At 43.3% G+C, this 22,571-nt stretch overlaps 1 protein-coding gene across 2 annotated transcripts in view; it reads left to right on the forward strand.

The window, feature by feature from the left end:
* The window catches only part of MYH9 (myosin heavy chain 9), a 191,028-nt gene that overhangs the window by 160,131 nt on the left and 8,326 nt on the right, over window positions 1-22,571 (forward strand). For both annotated transcript variants that reach the window (XM_068240187.1, XM_068240186.1), the window contains exons 37-40: window positions 5,185-5,308; window positions 10,103-10,311; window positions 10,775-10,883; window positions 15,754-15,926. In XM_068240187.1, coding sequence (XP_068096288.1) covers window positions 5,185-5,308; window positions 10,103-10,311; window positions 10,775-10,883; window positions 15,754-15,926 — 615 coding nt within the window. The remainder of the gene's footprint in view (window positions 1-5,184; window positions 5,309-10,102; window positions 10,312-10,774; window positions 10,884-15,753; window positions 15,927-22,571) is intronic.

A 22,571-nucleotide genomic window follows, 5' to 3' on the forward strand; every position in this document is an offset into this window, starting at 1 on the left:
CTACTACCTACTGTAAGTGACAGCAATATAGGAGAAAACATCTAATTTTACTCTGGAAGAAATGTACTAATTTGTATGGGTTTTAAATTATAAAGGGGACCTGTACTGAGTAAAAATATTTAAAATAAACACATGAGGTAACTTCAAACGAACATTACATGGTTACCTTGCCATTAGTTCCTCTCAGAAGCTCACCATTTTCTTCTGAAAATGATCCCTTAGTTCTGGCATTTTGTCAGAACTGAAATATATCAGTTGCTGTCAGTTATAGCTGAGAGGAGAACTGATGTGTCCATGTTTCCCTATGGCTAAAGTGGGCAATGCTGCAGTTTAACTGTGTGCTGACCAGAAAGCTGTTATGGAGTAATGGCCATTTTCAAAATGGAGGACAGAGAATTTCATTGATCAGTGGACAAACGGGATGCAGGAAAGGAGAAAGCGATTGATAAGTAGACTACACGGGAGGTAAGTATGACTTGTGCATGTTTATTTTCACTTTTAATTTTCAGTCCAGGTTTTCCTTAAGATTTTCGCGATGGTTCCTCTTGAAATGCCTCTCAAACTTAAAGGCCCCATTCACGCGTTTGCATTGCAGAAGTGATTTTTACGGGGGAAAAAAATCACTGAACACTGCGGCGATTTTTTTTTTTCCCCATCGCATTTAGCGCTTCTAAAGCACTGAAACGCGATCGCTGGGAAATCGCCTGAAAATTTTGCAGGGGACGCGTTTGCGTTTCACGTTTTGGGCGATTTGCGGCAATTAGTGCAAATCGCCCATGTAAGAATAGGACCATAGACTTTTATTACACTAGCGCTTTTAAAAAGCACTAGCGTTTGAGTGTTTTGCCAAAATCGCAGCAAAACGCTCTAGTGTGGACCCTCCCAATTGCTTTCTGCTGCCTGGTAACTGCTTGCTGAGCACATCGTTAAAGGGGCACTACAGCGAAAAACTGTAAAATTTAAAATATGTGCAAACATATACAAATAAGTACATTTTTTTTTTTCCAGAGTAAGATGAGCCATAAATTACTTTTCTCCTATAATGCGGTCACTTACAGTAGGCAGAAATCTAAGAATTATAGGTTTTGGACTAGTCCATCTCTTCATAGGGGATTCTCAGCAAGGCTTTTATTCTTTATAAAAATATTCCCTAAAAAATATTTAAACAATGATGCTGGACAGCTTCCCTGCTCCCTACAGTTTTTTGGCAGTTGAACAGAGCAACTGCTATTCACTAAGTGCTTTTAAAAATAAATCTATCCCTGAGAATCCCCTATAAAGAGTTGGACTAGTCCAAAACCTGTCACTTCTGTCAGATTTTTACTACCTACTGTAAGTGACAGCAACCTAGGAGAAAAGGAATTTATGGCTCATATTACCCTGGAAAAAATGTACTTATTTGTATGTTTGCACACATTTTAAAGTTTACAGTTTTTCGCTGTAGTGCCCCTTTAGAGCCTGTTTCCACTAGACGCAGATTGGATGCAGAAAAACTGACTCCAATGAATGCCTATGGGAAAATCTGCATCAGAAATAGCGTTTTGGGCCAATAGTCTCTTTGGAGTCCGTTTTTTCTGCATCCAGTTTCCACAAAACGCAATTTTTCTGATGCAGATTTTCCCATAGGCATTCATTGGAGTCAGTTTTTCTGCATCCAATCTGCCTGTAGTGGTAACAGGCCCTTAAAGGGAACCAGAGACTAAGCACCCTCATGCGTTTACCATATATATCAGTGGGAACATTAGCGAAAACACCTACCTTGCTTTCTGTTTCAGTCTGCACTGCACAGCTTGCTCCTAATCAGCCCTGATAATATCCCCGACTGAGCATTCAGTCTGGCTTTGCTCAGGAATATTTATAGTGGAGTCTGTTCCCTCATGTCTTTTCAAGTCCAAGCCTGCCCCCTAATGGCTCTGCTCAGGAATCATTATAGCTGAGTCATTATAGCAAAGCCAAACTGAATGCTCAGTCTGGGATTTTATCAGGGCTGATTAGGAGCAAGCTGTGCAATGCAGACTGAAACAGAAAGCAGGGTAGGTGTTATCTCTAATGTTCCCACTGATATATATGGTAAACGCATGAGGGTGCTTCGTCTCTGGTTCACTTTAAACTGTCCTTGGAAAAGAGGCCTAAGCCACTGATGATCACCAGCCACTGATTAGCAGCTGCCACTGTGCTAACTGCACACAGTTTATGGGCTATTTCCAGTGGAAATGTTTTGACAAAATGTTGCAGTGTACCGAACGGCAATCGGCACAAAGTTTATTTGGCTCGTTTGGACCCCTAGCACTCTCAAGAATATGGCCCTTGGTCTAAAAAGTTTGGAAACCCCTGCCCTAACAGCACTGAGACCTACTCCACAGCTGCTCTATTGTTTACTGAACAAGTTTTTATATATTGAAGCCATTTTTGGGGGTAAATTACCAAACGTCTACTGCACTTGTGACAATCTCTATGAATTTAGAAAGACAATAAAATACCGAATGCAGTATTTTACTGACTTTTTTAGGCCTCTTTCACAGTGCGACGTTAAAGTTGCACGTTAGAAAATGTTTCAATGCAGACTAACGCACAGCAATACTAAATCTGTGCGACATTCAGTGCACACGTTGCGTTTGTGTGTAACTTGTAGCGTTTTTAGAAAGTGCTGCATGTTGAGCGTTATACACGTTATTAGCTATATTGGACTGTTTATACATGCTCAGTAATGACTTGGAAGCATACTTTTCATTGCATGTATGCTCTACTGTATGCGACGATAACTGGATATTAAAGAGTCTCTAACAAAAAGTCCCCTGGGGGGTACTCACCTCGGTAGGGGTAAGCCCTCAGGTCCCAATGAGGCTTCCCCCTCTGGTGTAGCTGCAGGCAGTCCAGCGCTGGCACCCCTAAAGTGTCCCGGAATCTCCCTCGACAAGGCTGACAAACGCTGATGAGCGCTGATTTATTTACCTTTCCTGGCTCCAGCGGGGGCGCTGTTGTGGCAAGCCATACGGAGATAGGCGGAGATAGAGGGAAATATATACATGCCCGCTGTTCGGAGGGGCACAGCGAGACCGCTGTGGGACACAGGACGGGGGAGAGCCTCAATTGGATCCGGACGCTTCCCCCTACCGAGGTGAGTACCCCCCAAGGGAACCTTTTGTAGTTTCTTTGTTGTGCTGCGACTTTTTGGGGCTTTGCGTTGCGGCTTTAACGTCACATCAAAACGCAACGTCCTACTGTGAAAGAGGCCTTAAACAGCCCTTTATGAATTTGAAGCCAATGTTGCATTGTTTAGAGATTTTAATTGTTCACTTTATTTGAAAAACACAATTTAGCATTGAATTCTGCAAAGTCCCAAATCTCCAGTCAATAATTTGGATAATTTACACATTTTAATTTTATATGAATTACAGTTCTGTGGAATTATAGTCTGTGGCCCCAATGAATTATCTCCTCACTTTCCTGTTCTTACCCTTTTTAATGCACTTAATTTTAGGGGAACCCTCCCATAATGTATATTTTTATTATAAAATTTGTGTCCCTGGTTTGACTGTCACACCACTTCATTACACGTATTAAAACTTAATAGTGTAAAAACAGTTCCTTTAAGTGGGATTATACAGCACTACTAAAACTAAAATTGCAGTAACTATTTAGTTACATAAAAGAACATTTTGAAAGCATTCTCAAGTATTCTTCTGTTTGTAAAAGCTTTCATTTTCATGGCAGAGAGTAGTAGAAGCTTGCCTATATGGCCCAGTGCACACCAAAACCGCTAGCAGATCCGCAATACGCTAGCGGTTTTGGGAGCTGATTTCAGAGCGATTCTAGGTAGGTTTAGAGAGGTTTTCTAAACCTACCTAGCGGTTTTGGGTGCGTTTTTGTGTAGCAGATTACACATATTGTTACAGTAAAAGCTGTTACTGAACAGCTACTGTAACAAAAATGTCTGGCAAACCGCTCTGAAGTAGCGTTTTTCAGAGCGGTTTGCGTTTTTCCTATACTTTGCGGTTTTCGGAAGAGTTTCGTCCTCAATGTAAACGCGCAGCAGGAGACGCGTTTGCGGCTTGGCAAAAACCGCAAACTGCCGGTGTGCACCATCCTATTGCAATACATTAGACAAGCGTTTTTATAGGCGGATGCGGCCGGCTGATCGCTCCAAAAACCGTTCGGTGTGCACTGGGCCTATCTCTGGTCATTGGCAAAGGCAAGTCTCTCCCTGTGCCTGCCTTCACTCTGGCCCCCTCCTTTCCTGCAGAAGTGACTCAGCTGCTGCCAGGGCGATGTCAACCCCCCCCCCCCCCCTCTTCCTCTTCATATGCTGAACAAAGACACAGGGAGACTCTTGCCTTTTCCAATGACCAGAGATGAGCAAGCTTCTACTGCTCTCTGAAGTGAAAATAAACAATTTTACACAATGTAAATATGTCGGAATGCTTTCAAATGTTTTTATGTAACGAAGTGGTTGAGGAAATTTAGTTTTTAGAGTGCACTAAAATGTAATAAACGTTGAAATAGTACTTTAGTATGTCTTGAACACAAGACCTGTCCAATAAAATGTGTATTTTTACTTTATCAAGATACCTTAATTCTAATTATTTCTACTATAGTTATTGAAAAACTGAGGTGACAGAGGAGTTGATTAGAGGCATTGGCAAATCTGCCAATGGCACAATATTAAGCAGTCTTGCTGGAAGTGATGTCCTCACTGAAGGCAGATTGAAGAACATATGGAGAGGTTGCGTGACAGGTAAACGAGAATACAGTTGCTCTCTTCTTTCTGAAGGCTGGGTGAGAACAGTGGGGGATTAATTATTTTTTTGAGGGTGTATGTGGAAAGCTAAATGTTGATACGGAAGGACATCATGCGGCTGTAGTCTAGCACCGTGTCGGTGATGCACGTGGCCCTGAATTGTCATCCCAAGGATTGAGTCCTGATTCCTGCAGGTGGTAATCATGTGTATACAGCTTGAAAATTAACCAGTCAAATGCTTTCAAAGTGGAACTTTATTGGTAATTTTGAAGCTGCATACATTTTTATATATAATGTGCATAATTCTGCATTACCTTGGAATTTTTCTTATTGACAAGACCTGTGAAATTTTAACTTGCTAAGACCTTATCAACACAAATTTGCTGAATGTGATGGGCATAAGGTTTTGGTATGCTCCTCATGTCAATGTGTATCAACTTTTGTAGTGCTCTTGCCTTGGAAGAAAAGAGACGTTTGGAATCGCGAATTGCTCAGCTAGAAGAAGAACTGGAGGAGGAACAAGGCAACACAGAACTTGTCAATGACAGGCTGAGGAAATCAACACTTCAGGTATAGTAGGTTTTGTAGACATCCAAGTGGTTGAAAACATAAATTTTAAAACGTCAGTACCAATGTAGCTAAAAGGAAAAAATGCAGCCCTTTTGGCAAAAAAAAATCTATGCCTGGATTGTTGATTCTGAAGAGGCCAGGCTTTTCACCCTTTTGAAAACACTTGCTAAACAGAATTCCTAACGAGCTAACCTCCCTGACAACCACCAGTGACAGATCTGCTACTGCAAAACTGTGTACAGGAGTTTATATCAGAGAGTGAGTATGTTCTTTTAGCAATTATTTTCAATGTTCTAGCAAATTTACAAACATATGCATGTTATACTATTTACCAGATAATACATTTAGTTGGATTCAGAATTGATAGTGTAGCAACCATATGCATATCTACTCCATCAACCTTTATAGTTTTAATATACCATGTTTCCCTGAAAGACAAGACCTCCCCTGACAATAAGCCCTAGCTTATAATTTCAAACATGCTTGAAATAGAAGCCCTCCCCCAAAAATAAGCCCTAGCTAAATTAGATGCTTTTAGTATATGGGGAGGTGTGTAGTCTCTTTCTGCTCCTCCCATGTGGCTGCGTCCCTCTCAATTCCCTGTAATGGACATTGATTATGACGAGAGGGGAGCGCAGAGCCGACCGTGTACAGCGTGAGGGTCAAAGAATGCAGAACAGTTTGAAAAACATGCTGCATACACCAGAGCAGTTACAGGGAACGGAGGGCGACGCAGCCACAAGGGAGGTGTGGTAAGACTACACAACTTGCAGAAAACCACACAGGTAGTTAGAGTTCTGCTGAGACGCTGATTGCCTCACCTATGAATGTTTGTGGTTTTCTGCAAAACATGCACTGTTGGGGGTACTTGAGGATAGAGTTGAGAAACACTAGCATAGAGAACAAGTGAAGTTTCTTAAAGGATACCACAACTGACATGTGGCATAATGAGATAGATATGGGTATATACAGTGCCTAGCACACAAATAACTATGCTGTGTTCCTTTTTTTATTTCTCTGCCTGAAAGAGGTAAATATCAGGTATGTAAGTGGCTGACTCAGTCCTGACTCAGACAGGAAGTGACTACAGTGTGACCCTCACTGATAAGAATTTCCCCCTTTTTTGTCTCTTTCTTGCTCTCAGAAGCCATTTTCTTCTAGGAAAGTGTTTTTATAGTTGGAATTTCTTATCAGTGAAGGTCACACTGTAGTCACTTCCTGTCTGAGTCAGGACCGAGTCAGCCACTTACATACCTGATATTTACCTCTTTCAGGCAGAGAAAGAAAAAAAGGAAGACAGCATAGTTATTTGTGTGCTAGGCACTGTACATACCCATGTCTATCTCATTATGCCACATGTCAGTTGTGGTATCCTTTAAAGAGAATCTGTATTGTTAAAATCGCACAAAAGTAAACATACCAGTGCGTTAGGGGACATCTCCTATTACCCTCTGTCACAATTTCGCCGCTCCCTGCCGCATTAAAAGTGGTTAAAAACAGTTTTAAAAAGTTTGTTTATAAACAAACAAAATGGCCACCAAAACAGGAAGTAGGTTGATGTACAGCATGTCCACACATAGAAAATACATCCATACACAAGCAGGCTGTATACATCCTTCCTTTTGTATCTCAAGAGATCATTGTGTGTTTCTTTCCCCCTTCTGCTCTCATGCACTGAAGTTTCAGGCTGCTCTTTTCTTCTTGCAAACAGCTTTGCCCTTGTCTGTAATCCTCAGTATGTGAAAGCCCAGCCAGCTCAGAGGACGATTTATCCAGCTTGTAAAAGATAAGAGAGAATCTGCCATAATCTAAATAACACACAGGCAGTGTGCAGAGGGGCCTGGAGGGGGGAGATTCATCACAGAACCACAACACTGAAGAACTTGGCAGCCTTCCAGACACAGGCCGACAAGTCTGACAGGGGAAAGATACATTGATTTATTACAGAGACTGTTATAGTAGAAAGTGCTGCAGTAAGCCAGAACACATTAGAATAGCTTTTGGAACTTGTAGGATGATAAAAAAACAGGATGCAATTTTTGTTACGGAGTCTCTTTAACCCTTCCTGTACTGGAAACAATGAGACTCATATCTTTGCTACTAATGTTCAATTTCTTAGCTGTACTACACATAAAAATCATATCGTACGTTTATTTTCACTTCAGATTCCCTTTAAAGCAATACCAGTTGCCTGGTTATCCTGCTGATCCTCTGCTTCTAATAAGTTTAGCCATAGACACTGAACAAGTATGCAGCAGATCAGGTGTTTCTGACATTATCTGACAAGATTAGCTGCATGCTTGTTTCTGGTTTGATTCAGATACTACTGCAGCCAAATAGACCAGCAAGGCTGCCAGGTAACTGGCATTGTCTCAAAGGAAGTAAATATGGCATCCTCCATATCACTCTTGTTAGTCTGTGTGGAAATGGTTGCTCTGTGGTTACTGGTTTTTCACCACCCTTTGCCTCAGTGCCTTTTTGTGAAGGATCTTTATGCAGGCAGGAAGCACAAAGGAACTATAATGTGTAAAAAGAAGCTGGTTTGCTACTGGGCCCTTCCTCTTTAAAGTTCTAATTGAATATAGCATAGACAAATGCATAAGCCATATCGGGAAAGGCATTGGTCACAGCTGGGATACCACCAGTTATGGTTGAGTGGAAGTGCTGTAGATATAACCACTGACCTACCAGCTATCACATCCCTTAACCCCATGTCTTGCTGTGTGTAATGTGGTGGTAATAGTCTGCTGTAAAGTTCTTGTAGTCAAGTGACTTGTGTATCACCTCAACACCACTACAGGTTTTAGGCCTTTGCCCTTCAGGCCTTTTTGCCTAAGATTCTCAAGGGTGCTCACAAAGTGTGAATGTATTTGAGGACCCCTGGATTGAGGGTGGTTAAAGTGTTCATGAGAAATTGTCTGGATCTACAGACTGTAGATGCTGCGCAATCTTCTCACATATATATGGCTTGCGTAAGTCTTTTTTATTTCAGTTTATAATGCTGGAAAGCGCTGCTTCTCTCTAGGGTTTTAAAAGTCCTCTTCAAAGCTACCCAGTTTTGTTTCTTCGGTTCGGAGACTTGTGGTCTGACCCACTATGTAAACCATGGGCAGGTGAGAACATAGACCTCAAGGAATCAAGCAATTGAATAACTGGTATAATGCTGAAGACCCTCATTATTTTTCCATTCCCCTGCCTATGTGCCCTGTTTGATTATGTGCCACAAGTTTTTCCAGACTCTCTGAGGTCCTTTCAAATTCAATATCTTAAAAGCATGCAGAAATCCTTTAGTGCTTTCAAACTCTTGCATCTTGCCCATCAGTCATTTCTAGCCAAATTACTTTTCTCCTGAACTTTCTTCCGAGAGAGAATTTTACCTTTTTGTGAAAAAACAAAAAACAAAAATAAATTTCAACATTCTAATAGAACAGGTACCTGTGTTGAAAACTAGGTAAAGTAATCACAAACCTAATTTGATGGGTGCTTGGGTATTTTATTGATAAGTTGTAGACATGAACAATAAATTGCCATTTCGATTCACGATTTTCTATACACACCGATGGATCAGCACACTAATGGAGTATGCACGCAGTGTAGGTAGCAAAGTATAGGTGCCCCAGTACAGGTTAGCAATCCAGATACTCTTTAGTGTATCCTGCGCCCCTGCTGATACCTGCTCTGGCTCCAGGCCCCCAGCTCCAGTGAGACCGAATCCACTTCGCCGCGACACCACGTGGCAAGCCGCTCTGGAAAAGCAATTAGCGTTCACTTCCTGGCGGCCATGGTTACTGGGCAAAGCTTGCCGCCACTTGACAGCGGCCCACCGCATGGGGAATCCAGAGCAGAGCAATTATCAGCAGGGGCACTGCAAAACCGCAGCTTTGACGATCTCAAGATTGTCTTGCTCTGATCACGATTTCTGTTTAAAAGCCAGAAATCGTTCAGCGCTAATTTGTGAAAACCTCTCCTGCATAAACTCTGAAAAGTTATTTGATTGAGGGATCTCACAGTATACGGGGGAAATGAGCAGCATGCTGACCCAATTTTCCCCCTCTCTATATAAAATATCACACTAAATTTACCTTAGGACCACTCACCAGAGCAGATCGTAGCAGAACTGGCGTCCAGAACGAAGCATGAAATCCATTCATCCAGGTCACCAGGATTGTCCACATTGCACAGACCCAATCGGAATGACTTAAATTTGCATCTGCTCCTGTGTGAGTGGACACAGCCATGTACATGAGTTGTGGTAGTGTATCTGTGCTATATCGATATGCTGCCACAGTTAGTGTGAATCAAGTCTAAGGGCTCTTTTTCACTATGAAATGCAATCGCATTTCAATTTCCACCATGATTGCGATTGTAAAGCTCAATTGCATCCAAAAGCAGCAGGACAATTGCGTTTTGACCAAAACCTCATTGCAATCGGATCGCGCTAATGGAAATTGCTGCTGCGGTTTCCATTAGTTTAATGTACCTTGTGGTTTGCGACCAGAATCAAATCACAAATCGCAGGGTAGTGGAAAAAGGCCCTTACATAGGCTGTTAGGTTTAATTTGGTGTTTCACATAGAGAAATTGCAGGAAAGCTGTGTGAATGTTGTCTTAATATACATAGCTTTATTCATCTCACCCTGAATCTGAGCTCTTTGTTTCTACTGACGTTGACTAAATGCTAGTAGGGTTTTTTTGTTTGTTTTTTTTAAACTTTGAGTAACTCTATAGTAATAACCTAGGCGGTTGCCTTGCCTCTAATAGAATGAACCACAAGGATATTGCTATTTTGTTTCAGATTGAACAGCTGAATACTGAGCTGAATGCAGAGCGCAGTAATGCTCAGAAGAATGAAAATGCCCGTCAACAATTGGATCGCCAAAATAAGGAACTGAAAACAAAGTTGCAGGAGTTGGAAGCATCTATCAAATCCAAATTTAAGTCTTCAGTCACTGCATTAGAGGCAAAGATAGCACAACTGGAGGAACAGCTCGATACTGAAACAAAGTATGTAAATGTCGATGCGATCATTTCAATATGTTGTTCTATGTGGTAAGAGGTTCAGACAGATGGTTGCCGGCGTTACCGCTAGGGATCCACTGCGTCGTAATTGAGATAAATGGGAGTATTCATCTCTCAACGTTTACCGTCAAGTTGTGTCCTGTGCCGCAGGATGCTACATGCATCTTCTGGAGTCATACGCTTGCGGTTAGTGTACTTTACAAGGCTCTTAACATGTGATGACATACCACGCCAAATGCATTTCTAGGTGTCGGCAGGAAAGCGCTTGCGCATGATGAAGAACCGCCAGAAGACTTCTTTCTGAACCGTCCATAATCTGGTCTTTTTGTGCAGTATAAAAGAAAATTGAAGACTAGCTTGCTGCAATGCTATTTGCTTTTCTCAGATGCATTAGTAAATGACAGAGAATTTGTTTTTATTTCTAAGCATTGTGTGATCCTCATTACAGGGAGAGACAGAATGCCAGCAAGCAGGTGCGCCGTACTGAGAAGAAACTAAAGGATGTTTTAATGCAGATGGAGGATGAAAGACGAAATTCTGAGCAATTCAAAGATCAGGTAGATAAATATCACACCTACATTTTGGTGAATACTAGAGGCTTTCATAGGTTCTTTGGACACTCAGGACATGCTTCCACCCCGGTGCTGTCCGTCTTTTGAATTGGACGCAACACGTGCTGTTGTGAGGCTGCAGCCGAATTGCATGGCACATGCACGGCTGTAGGGATTCAGATGCGTGATGCGGTAAACTGCAGCATGCTGTTTGAATTGCACTGGCATTTGGCAGACATTTGGTCAGTAAGCCTATTGACTGAATAGGCAATGTTTCCCCATTTGACTTGCATCCTGGGAAATGCTGTGAATTTGGATGTAGTGGAAACTGGCCCTCAATCTGTGATGCAAAAAAAAATAAAAAAATGTGTACTTGCAATCCCGTTTGCGGAAGTATGGAAGGACAGCTGTACCCAAGCCTCTTTAGTACACTGAACAATTCATGTCACTGGGGACATGTAGACTATTACATTTGCCAATTGCATCCCATTTGCAGTACTTTGACAGATACTAGATTAAAATCTGTTTTTCAAAGGTTCTGCACTGTAAATTTGCTATAAATCTAATAAGGACATGGGAAGTATAAAAAAAAAAAATTGAATGGAAACACCAGAAATATGAAGACATTTCAAGAGTTATAATTGGGTACTTTTCTGTTAGCCGGACGCATCCGGCCGGTGGCGCTAATTGCATTAAAAGTTCACATTAACACAAGTGTTAATTGAACCGCTTGTCGGCAGGTGGCGCTAATTACATGAATACTTCACGTCACTTAAAATGTTAATGTTGCCAAATGTACAGTGTTTGAAGTGGCTGGCTCATTGCGGCCAAATGTATATTAAAAAAAGTGAGTTCATTAAATGACAAGCCAGCGGCAATGTAACAGGTCAAGTCACCGGCTTCGTGTCTCGCTCTCCTCCCCCCTTGCCCTCTCCCCTATAGAACAATGGCACCCGGGGGGGGGGGGGGGGCTGGAGGAGAGCGAGACACGAAGCCGGTGACTTGACCTGTTACATTGCCGCCGGCTTGTCATTTAATGAACTCACTTTTTTTAATATACATTTGGCCGCCATGAGCCAGCCACTTCAAACACTGTACAGTCGTTTGTCGCAGTAAAACTAGCAGGATTCTGTGCCGCAACGAACGACACGCGAAGCCCGGCGGCTTGATCTGTTACATTGCCGCCGGCTTACTTGTCATTTAATTAACTCACTTTTTTAATATACATTTGGCCGCACCGACCCGGCCACTTCAGACACTATACATTCGGCAACATTAACATTTTAAGTGACGTAAAGTATTCATGTAATTAGCGCCACCTGCTGACAAGCAGTTACATTAACACTTTTTTGTATTAATGTGAATGTAATTGGCGCCACCTGGCGGATGCGCCCGGCTAACAGAAAAGTACCTATAATTCAAAGTGGCTCATATCCAAATATTTTGTAAATGCATTAGAAGCTCGCCTTGAAATAGAGATCACTACATGTATGGTTCCATACGATGGACTTTTTCAAGCGTTTTCACAAATTGTTATGGAACAATTATTGTTCTGGGAAGCTTTATTGCTTTTCCTTTAAAAGGAACCAAAGGTGAGAGAGAGATGGAGGCTGGACGGGTTTATTTCCTTTTAAACAATGCACATTGCTTAGCTGTATTGTTGATCTAATATCTCTAATACTTTAAGCCACAGACCCTGAAAAAACAGGGTGTCTATGACAAATCTGACAAGATTAGCTGCATGCTTGTTTCAAGTGTGTGATTTAGACCCTACTGGCCAGAAAGTTAATCAGGACTGCCAGGAAACTGATATTGTTTAGAGGAGCTGTTACGCATAGTGTCTCCAAAAAAACCCACATATACAAGTAGATAAATACTTGCTGTACTTACACAACATATGCATTGCACTGTCCATGTTTTGCTTTGCAGTGAATTATATATAGTAAATAAAGATTTCTATTCCTGAAAGGTTCCATTTTAGGATGACTGTGTGTGAAGCCAATTGTGATGTAATTTCCTCCCTTACGGTTTGCCCTCCTCCTTTTGACTCAAAATGCATTAGCACTCCCTCTTCCAAGCCCTCAGACACTCCCACCTGCTGCTCAGTAGTTGAGTGAAGTAGCCAGTCTGTTTGCATGAAGTGCTAAACCACACTTGCTCACAGTCACCCATTATTAGTGCTGCACTACCAATCCTAGTAGTTACTGTAGTAAGCTAAGCTGATATATGCTGCCAGCCAGCCTTCAGTTAGGAAACTAGCAGCAGATAAAGAAAGCTGCTGCTTCTGGTATTCCTCCCCCTCCTCCTACTGAAAGCAGAGTCCCCGTTCACTATCCATGAGGAATGTGAGCCCAGAGTCCCCCCTCCCCTCCTCCCACACATCACCTCTGCTCCTGGAACTGTCAGAGCCTCTGCCCAGTGACAGATCCTCCCAGACAGAATGCAGTGGAGCTGGACACGGTGTGCCGCCTTAGAAGAGGAGCGCTGAAGGTTTCTGGCCGCCCTGTGTTTTTTTTTTTTTTTCCCTTTAATTGCCGAGCAGTGCGGACTCATTTGCAGGGACTCTCTCATTCCAGCAATGTGTATGTGAGGCTTCTGTCATCAGCAATCCAGGAATCGCGTAGTTTCTGGCAGCTTCGGCTTTACAGACACAGACACTATGCTGGAGGAGGGAGCCGCTGCAGATGAGCCACACTGCCGCTATTTGAAGTCCACCTCTCTGTGCACTACACACAGCCTTGCCACCAGCAGCAGGGGTCTCGAGCGTGCCGCTTGCCATCTTTACCCCACTCTGCAGAGCCCCTCACTCAGGCAGGCAGCTACAATAAATGTATGCAGACGTCTGTATTGCCGATCAGAGAGGAACAGAGGTGGGGGTGGGGAAAACTTCAGGGCCAGAGGAAGCAGCCAATCAGGCTTCACCACTGCGTAAGGGGAGGAATATTAAATGAAGGGGAGGAACAGGGAACAGCAAAGGGAAAAAAAGCCGCCCAGCATTCACTGCTACTTCTCTTTTGCGGCTCTGCGAACGAGTTAGGAGCTGGGAGCAAGAGGATTTATAAGTCAGATTAATGTAAAAGTGAGAATGATTTTTACTATGCCATTGCCTTTTTAGCATCTTTTTAGACTTTATTAAAGATGGATATCTAGAACTATTTTTTTAATTCATGCCGAACAGTTACTCTTTAAAAGGAAATAAGAATGGCAGCAAGGTCTCACCTTGGGTTCCTTTTTAAACAATACCAGTTGTTTGGCAGTCCTGATGATCTTTCTGGCCAGTAGGGTCTAAATCGCACACCTGAAACAAGCATGCAGCTAATCTTGTCACATGTGTCAGACAAATGTCTGATCTGTATGCTTTTTCAGGGTCTGTGGCTTAAAGTATTAGAGCTATTAGATCAACAATACAGCTAAGCAATGTGCATTGTTTAAAAGGAAATAAACCTGTCGGCCTCCATATCTCTCTTACCTTTTTAAGTGGACCTGATTTCTTACTCGGGAGAGAACGGAGAAATCCACTTTGTATCCAACCTGCATGTGGTTATAGAGAACAGCCTGTCTGATTCTCCCTTCTTAAAGTAATGTGCTAGTGTAATCTGAGCTTCCCAGCTGTCTGAGTTGAGAGCTAATATGTAAACATGAGTTTGACCCTTTCTGTGTTCCAGCAAACCAGAAAGTAATTGCACTGCAGCATCTCTGAAGGAGCTCTATAAGCTGGTACAAGGAAAAAAAAAAATTTCTGTAAAAGTTATTATGCAGTTGTTTCTTTTAGAGAAGAGGGAAAGTTCTGAGTGCAGTGTGTGTGTGTGTGTGTGTGTGTGTGTGTGTGTGTGTGTGTGTGTGTGTATGTATGTGTATGTATGTGTATATGTGTGTGTGTGTGTGTGTGTGTATATATATGTATGTAGAGATAGAGATACATATTTCCTTTGAAGCAATGAGTTTCCTGGCTGTCCTGCTGATCTTCTGCCTTGTATACTTTTATGCCTGGCATACACGGCACGGTTTATGCGCCGGATCGAGCCAGCGCTTCCCCGCTCGTCCGCGCAGATCGATTGCCGCTCGTCCCCGCCGGCGCTGCCTTATCACTGCTCGATTCTCTGCCATTGTCCGCCGGCGAGGGTCAAGCGACATGATCGGGCCAGCTGAATATTAGCTGGCTGGATCAGCTGGTCGATACACTGTACAGAAACGTACCGTGTATCCCCAGCATTAGCCATAGACCCTGAACAAACAAATGCAGATCAGACATTGAACACGAGAAACAAGAATGCAGCTAATCTCGTCAGATCTGACAAGCTTCTGCAGCCAAATAGATCAGCAGTGCTACCAGGCAACAGATATTGTGTAAAAGGAAATAAATATGGTAGCCTCCATATTCTTACCACTTCAATTGTCCTTTAACTCTTGTGACATAGCTGCTTCTGGTTTTGGACTCAACATATCAAACTTTTTTTTTTTGTAGAATCCATATTTCCCACTGACAAGATTAATATTTGAGCACTTGGATTACTAAACTATTAGATAAAAAAATGTATGTCCATGCCAGCAGAGGTGCTTTAAATTCTTTGGCAGTTTTAGCACTTCACCATATGGTTTAACACCTTCATGCCATGTGCTGACGTGAACAATCGCGCACACCTTGGCTTCTATAAACTTATTTTAACTAAAGTTGTACAGTTGGGGAAATTTATAATTTATAAATGTCCTATGTTTGAGGCTGTCTGTACTCAAAATGTGCAGAGCTTAGCACACACAGGGACATCCTCCAGAATTCTCCCCCATAGTGTGACATGTAGTTACCCCAGCCAATGCAGGTCTTTCTCAAGTAGCTTGATAAATGCTTGAAAGTCTGGTTACTCATTCTGTCATACAGGCTGAGAAGAATAATGTTCGAATGAAACAGCTGAAGCGCCAGGTAGAGGAAGCTGAGGAAGAAGCTCAGCGTGCCAATGCAATGCGACGAAAATTACAGCGTGAACTTGAGGATGCCACAGAGACAGCAGATGCAATGAATCGTGAAGTCAATACCCTGAAGAGCAAGCTTCGGTAAGTCTCTTATTTCAAGAACATGCCGATTTCATGCCCATTTCAATATCAGATCGAGAAAATGTGGTATTCAAGGCTTGCTGGTATAGACAGATGTATTGGGGTTTATGGATATTTTGGGAGGATCTTGAATGAAGTACTCTTGAATAGACTCCCATCAAGAAGCGTAAACCTGATCTTTTACAAGATCTGCTTCTTGACTAGTTTTTGCTAGAACAATGGTATATTCATATCAGGATCATTCACAAGGCAATTCTAGGCAGCTGTCTAGGGCCTGTAGAGTCTAGGGGCCTGGTGGATGCTGGCTCCCATCAAATCTTACTAAAAAAAAAGCCAGGTGACCATCAGTGGTGGACAAAATATGCTATCTTGCCTTGGGCCCCATTTCATAATTTATTTCTGGGTATAGTCTTGTCTCTTCCAATACTTCTGCTTTTTGCTTGTTTTTTGTTATTTTTTACACTGATTTAAACGCATGTGCCTGTCAATAAGCGCAGTGTGTGCTAGCGTACTCTGTTCCATTACGCGATCCCTGTCTGATCCCCAATGGTGTGGTGAGTAGTCTGTCTCTTCCATTTCAGCTAATGCAGTGTTCCATAGCCCTCTACTGCAGCCAGCCACCTTGGATTATACCTGGTCCAAGCCTTGGTGTATAGGCCTGGGACTATATGCTTACTCCAGCATCATTTTTAATTCTGATCTCAGCAGTTGGACCTCGGGGTCATTAGGGGGCACTGCAGGGGGGGGGGGGAAGCATACAGGAGAGGATAGAAGGGTGTTATTAAAAGGAAGACTCATGTATTAACACAATTGGCCTCAATTCTGGTAGGGTTTTCAAACAAATTACCTCATGTACGGTAATTTACCTCATGAGATGACGTTTAGCAATTCTGGAAGGTTTAAGGTGCGTACTCACGCACTACTACAGAACGACGGGTCTGTCAGACCCTCCCGCTGGGTGGTCGTTCTCCCGACAGTAGTGCGTGTACAGTCCAGAAACGGCCTCATCAGTCTGCAGACGAACGATCCGCTGAGCATCTGCAGATAGACTGTACAGACGCACTACTGTCGGGAGAACGACCGCCCAGCGGGAGGGTCTGATGGACCCGTTCTCTGTATTGCGTGTACGCACCTTTAGTCATGTTTTACCTCGTGGTAAATTGAGTTAATTTGCATTAATTTGACCAAAAATGGCTATTCTCATGGAAATTAGGGGGCATGTTGGAACATAATTTACCGATCAGTTTGCATACAAATTAACTTTACCTTTAGGTACAGGCAGGTCAGTTTGCAGATTTTAGTAGAGTTCCTTTTTGTTGTTTTAGCGGAGTTCCTATTTAGGCTGTGTAATAGAAAAGAATAGTAAAAATAAAACTCCAAATTTACTGTAAATTTTTTTTGTATAGGGGATGCCTATAAATATACTTTTCATAGTTTACTACATAATCCAATACCCCACCCCAAAAAAAAATCTTCCAAAAGACTATCCTAACTTATGGAAGACAATTAAAGACTATGTTTATTTACTGCATGCTTACCCCTGAAATACCACACTTTATGCTTTTACCGCATATTTTACCGAAAATACTGCACAAGGTATGTTACCTACAAAAAAAAAATTACCTCACATAGCTACCAGAATTGAGGCCAATGTGAGAGAGAAATTCATAGAATGGTAGAATGTGAGAAAGTATTAGAACAGGATGTAATTGGCATGACAGTCATTGTATTCAACTGACTGTTAAGGTTAGTTGCCTATGGGGTTTATATGTTAGTTGCCCTTGGTGTAACAGGGTTAAGGCTAGTTGCCCATTTATTTATTTTTTTGACAAAATGGAGTTTAGTGGAAGAATAAACGAAAAAGTATTCCAGTTCATAATGAGCAGTAACAAACCATTGTGCCTCACGTGAGGATTTTATATCCCCAAAAAAGAGAAAAAAAAATCCAAAATAGTCATAAAATCTTTTAACCACCACCAGGCCTACAATCAATATTTCTTGTACATGTAGCATACCAGACATCTAGTCCAGAGACTACCCGCTGTTGCTGGTGACCAATTGACAGGTGCCCAACTCCACAAGACCAGTGTTTATGCATGCAGCCAATACAGAAACTGAAGAGCACAGATGTCATGCAGTCACTGGCGTAACAATAGGGTTAGCAGCCCCTGCCCCCGTGGGGGGGGCCCGGAGCCCCCCTGGAGCCTGCTCAGGGCTGGTTTTGGGGGGGGGGAAGGAGGGGTCACAGCATGAGGTGAGAGCTTTGCACATCAGTGGGGACAGTCCCCCCTCACCTCGGGCTCTCCCCTCTGCGCTCCCCTCCTGCATCTAAGTGGCAGCAGCTATAATTACCTCCATTCACCACGGAGGTCTCCGATCTGCAAGAGCTTCACATTACTTCCTGTTAAAACACTGATGTGCAAAGCTCTCCCCTCATGCTGTGACCCCCTCCTGCCCCCCCAAATGGCCCTGGGGGGGGGGGGGGGGCACTCAAATTCTTGTAGGGGGGCCCGGGGACTTCTAGTTACGCCCCTGCATGCAGTAGTGGAGTGTTGGCGTCACGTGTCCAATTGAATTAGTGGAGATGCTTATGGCTGCATCCAATTGGTAGCGGTGGTACTGCATGTAGGATGAGGCTCCGTTATTGGGGCCAATCAGTGCATTGGCTCAGTAGCAGTCAGTGCTCGGATTGGCCCCAATGAAGGATCCTCGTCCTACTCGCTAGACAATCTCTGCCAATTACCTGCAGCCTCAAGCGTAATGGACTCGAGCCTTTCCTGAACCAGCTGTATATAAAGATCTGAGGCCTTCCACTTAAGCGATAGACCAAATGGGCAGATAGCAGCATATACCTATACATTACAAGGAAGGCACCAGGAATGTAGTCATAGGTGAGAAAAGAGCCTGGGGGGCAGTGAGAGATATCGGAACAACTTCAAATAAGGCATGCAGTTCACCCTAAAACTTAGCAAAATATGTGGAACAGAGAGCCCAGGTTACCACACACCCTATATCAGAGCATAGAAACAGATGGGTAAAACTTATTTCATCTAACGGGTTGAATACCTCCAAAATAGCAAATTTATGGGCGATCCTTCAAAATATTGGATTTTACTGCTTTGGAGACTGTAAACAATGGAAATCTTGCTGGAGAGCAGAGCGCTGGATACTTAGTGGACCCAAATTAAAAATACAAGATTTCAGAAATAAAATCTATTTTCTAAACTATAATACTTAATAGTAGCCCTTTTTCAGCTGGATGACAAATATTAAATATTTGACATTTATTGGCGGAACCTCTCCCTTTCATATTGCTGGGACAGAATCCGGCAAACTGGTGGAGTAGGTGGTGTCCGGCAAAGGAGGAATTGCTAACGGCTGCCACCTGTATAACCCCAGCTAGGAAAAGAGAAGGGTGAAAAGCATGCACTGAAATGCTCATAGGCTTGGAGTGTTTATCTTTGTATGTGTCAGTGGCGCAACTAAATATTTTGAATCAGTTTTGGTTTGGATCCGCTTTAAGGCCTTTTATATTTGAGGCCGTTTATAGAAGATCTTTTAGTACCATGTTCCGTATTCACCAACGAATCAACGTTGAGATCACACCCTTCCTCCTAGAAAAATCATAATCCAGCTGCTTAAACCTAGTCAGGGTCATGTCAGGTGATGAAGGAAATTGCGAATTTAAAGTGTCTAATTTGGCAATAGGGGAAGTAGTGATGGTCAAGTAGATGCAAATTTCGAATTGATGCAAGATTATGCAAATTTTTATGCAGCTTGAACATGAATCAATCGAATTTTACCGCACAGGATTTGATTGGTTCATTTTCAAGCTGCATAATTTTGCATAACAATTTGCATCAATTTGAAGGTATTTGCATCTAATTAACCATCATTAGTAGAAAGCTTGCTTAACCACTTAAGGACCGCCCCCAGCCGATGGGCGGCGGCAAAGACCGGGCCCAAACGACCGCAATCCGCCCATCGGCGGAGGCGGCTGTGGGCGTGGTTATGTGGCGATCGCGTCATTCGTGACGCGATCAGCTGCCGGCGACTGGCTCCGCTCCCCTCGCGCTGTAACCCGCCGGCCGTTCGGAACCGCCGGCGGGTTACTAGCACCCGGATCGCCGCATGTACATTGTATAATAGGCTTTGTAATGTATACAAAGCCTATTATACAGGCTGCCTCCTGCCCTGGTGGTCCCAGTGTCTGAGGGACCACCAGGGCAGGCTGCAGCCACCCTAGTCTGCACCCAAGCACACTGATCTCCCCCCCCCGTCCACTGATCACCTATCAATCACCCCCTGTCACTGCCACCCATCAATCAGCCTCTAACCTGCCCCTTGCGGGCAATCTGATCACCCACCCACACCAAAAGATCACCCGCAGATCCGACATCAGATCACCTCCCAAGTGCAGTGTTTACATCTGTTCTCTACCCTAAACACCCACTAATTACCCATCAATCACCCCCTATCACCACCTGTCACTGTTGCCCATCAGATTAGACCCTAATCTGCCCCTAGGGCACCCAATCACCCGCCCATACCTTCAGAATGCCCTCAGACCCCAGCCCTGATCACCTCGCCAGTGCATTGCTTGCATCTATTTCCCCCCTCTAATCACACCTTGAGACACCCATCAATCACCTCCTGTCACCACCTGTCACCCTCTAGCACACCTACCCATCAGATCAGGCCCTAATTTGCCCCGTGTAGGCTCCTGATCACTCGGCCAAAACCTCAGATCCCCCTCAGACCCCCTTCCGATCACCTCCCCAGTGCATTGATTGCATCTATTTTCCACTCTAACAACCCCCTGAGACACCCATCAATCACCTCCTGTCACCCCCCTAGCACTCACCTCCTGTCACCCCCCCCCCCCCCCCTAGCATCCATCAGATCAGGCCCAATACAACCTGTCATCTAAGAGGCCACCCTGCTTATGACCGGTTCCACAAAATTTGCCCCTCATAGACCACCTGTCATCAAAATTTGCAGATGCTTATACCCCTGAACAGTCATTTTGAGAAATTTGGTTTCCAGACTACTCAAGTTTTGGGCCCGTAAAATGCCAGGGCATTATAGGAACCCCACAAGTGACCCCATTTTAGAAAGAAGACACCCCAAGGTATTCTGTTAGGTGTATGATGAGTTCATAGAAGATTTAATTTTTTGTCACAAGTTTGTGAAAAAAAAAATACAAATCAATTTCCGCTAAGTGTCATTTTCCGCTAACTTGTGACAAAAAAAAATCTTCTATGAACTCCCCATACTCCTAACAGAATACCTTGGGGTGTCTTCTTTCTAAAATGGGGTCACTTGTGGGATTCCTATACTGCCCTGGCATTTTAGGGGCCCTAAACCGTGATGAGTAGTCTAGAATCCAAATGCCTCAAAATGACCTGTGAATAGGACGTTCGGCCCCTTAGCGCACCTAGGTTGCAAAAAAGTGTCACACAGTTACATAGGTTGAAAAAAGACATACAGTGGAGGAAATAATTATTTGACCCCTCACTGATTTTGTAAGTTTGTCCAATGACAAAGAAATGAAGTCTCAGAACAGTATCATTGCCATGGTAGGTTTATTTTAACAGTGGCAGATAGCACATCAAAAGGAAAATCGAAAAAATAACCTTAAATAAAAGATAGCAACTGATTTGCATTTCATTGAGTGAAATAAGTTTTTGAACCCCTACCAACCATTAAGAGTTCTGGCTCCCACAGAGTGGTTAGACACTTCTACTCAATTAGTCACCCTCATTGACCCTGTCTTAACTAGTCACCTGTATAAAAGACACCTGTCCACATAATCAATCAATCAATCAAGCAGACTCCAAACTCTCCAACATGGGAAAGACCAAAGAGCTGTCCAAGGATGTCCGAGACAAAATTGTAGACCTGCACAAGGCTGGAATGGGCTACAAAACCATTAGCAAGAAGCTGGGAGAGAAGGTGACAACTGTTGGTGCGATTGTTCGAAAATGGAAGAAGCACAAAATGACCATCAATCGACCTCCCTCTGGGGCTCCACGCAAGATCTCACCTCGTGGGGTGTCAATGGTTCTGAGAAAGGTGAAAAAGCATCCTAGAACTACGTGGGAGGAGTTAGTGAATGACCTCAAATTAGCAGGGACCACAGTCACCAAGAAAACCATTGGAAACACATTACACCGCAATGGATTAAAATCCTGCAGGGCTCGCAAGGTCCCCCTGCTCAAGAAGGCACATTTGCAGGCCCGTCTGAAGTTTGCCAATGAACACCTGAATGATTCTGTGAGTGACTGGGAGAAGGTGCTGTGGTCTGAGACCAAAATAGAGCTCTTTGGCATTAACTCAACTCGCTGTGTTTGGAGGAAGAAAAATGCTGCCTATGACCCCCAAAACACCGTCCCCACCGTCAAGCATGGGGGTGGAAACATTTTGCTTTGGGGGTGTTTTTCTGCTAAGGGCACAGGACAACTTAATCGCATTAACGGGAAAATGGACGGAGCCATGTATCGTGAAATCCTGAACGACAACCTCCTTCTTTCTGCCAGGAAACTGAAAATGGGTCGTGGATGGGTGTTCCAGCACGACAATGACCCAAAACATACAGCAAAGGCAACAAAGGAGTGGCTCAAGAAGAAGCACATTAAGGTCATG

Source organism: Hyperolius riggenbachi, chromosome 6 (genome assembly GCF_040937935.1).
Source record: "Hyperolius riggenbachi isolate aHypRig1 chromosome 6, aHypRig1.pri, whole genome shotgun sequence".
In the NCBI taxonomy this organism is placed as follows: Eukaryota; Metazoa; Chordata; class Amphibia; order Anura; family Hyperoliidae; genus Hyperolius; species Hyperolius riggenbachi.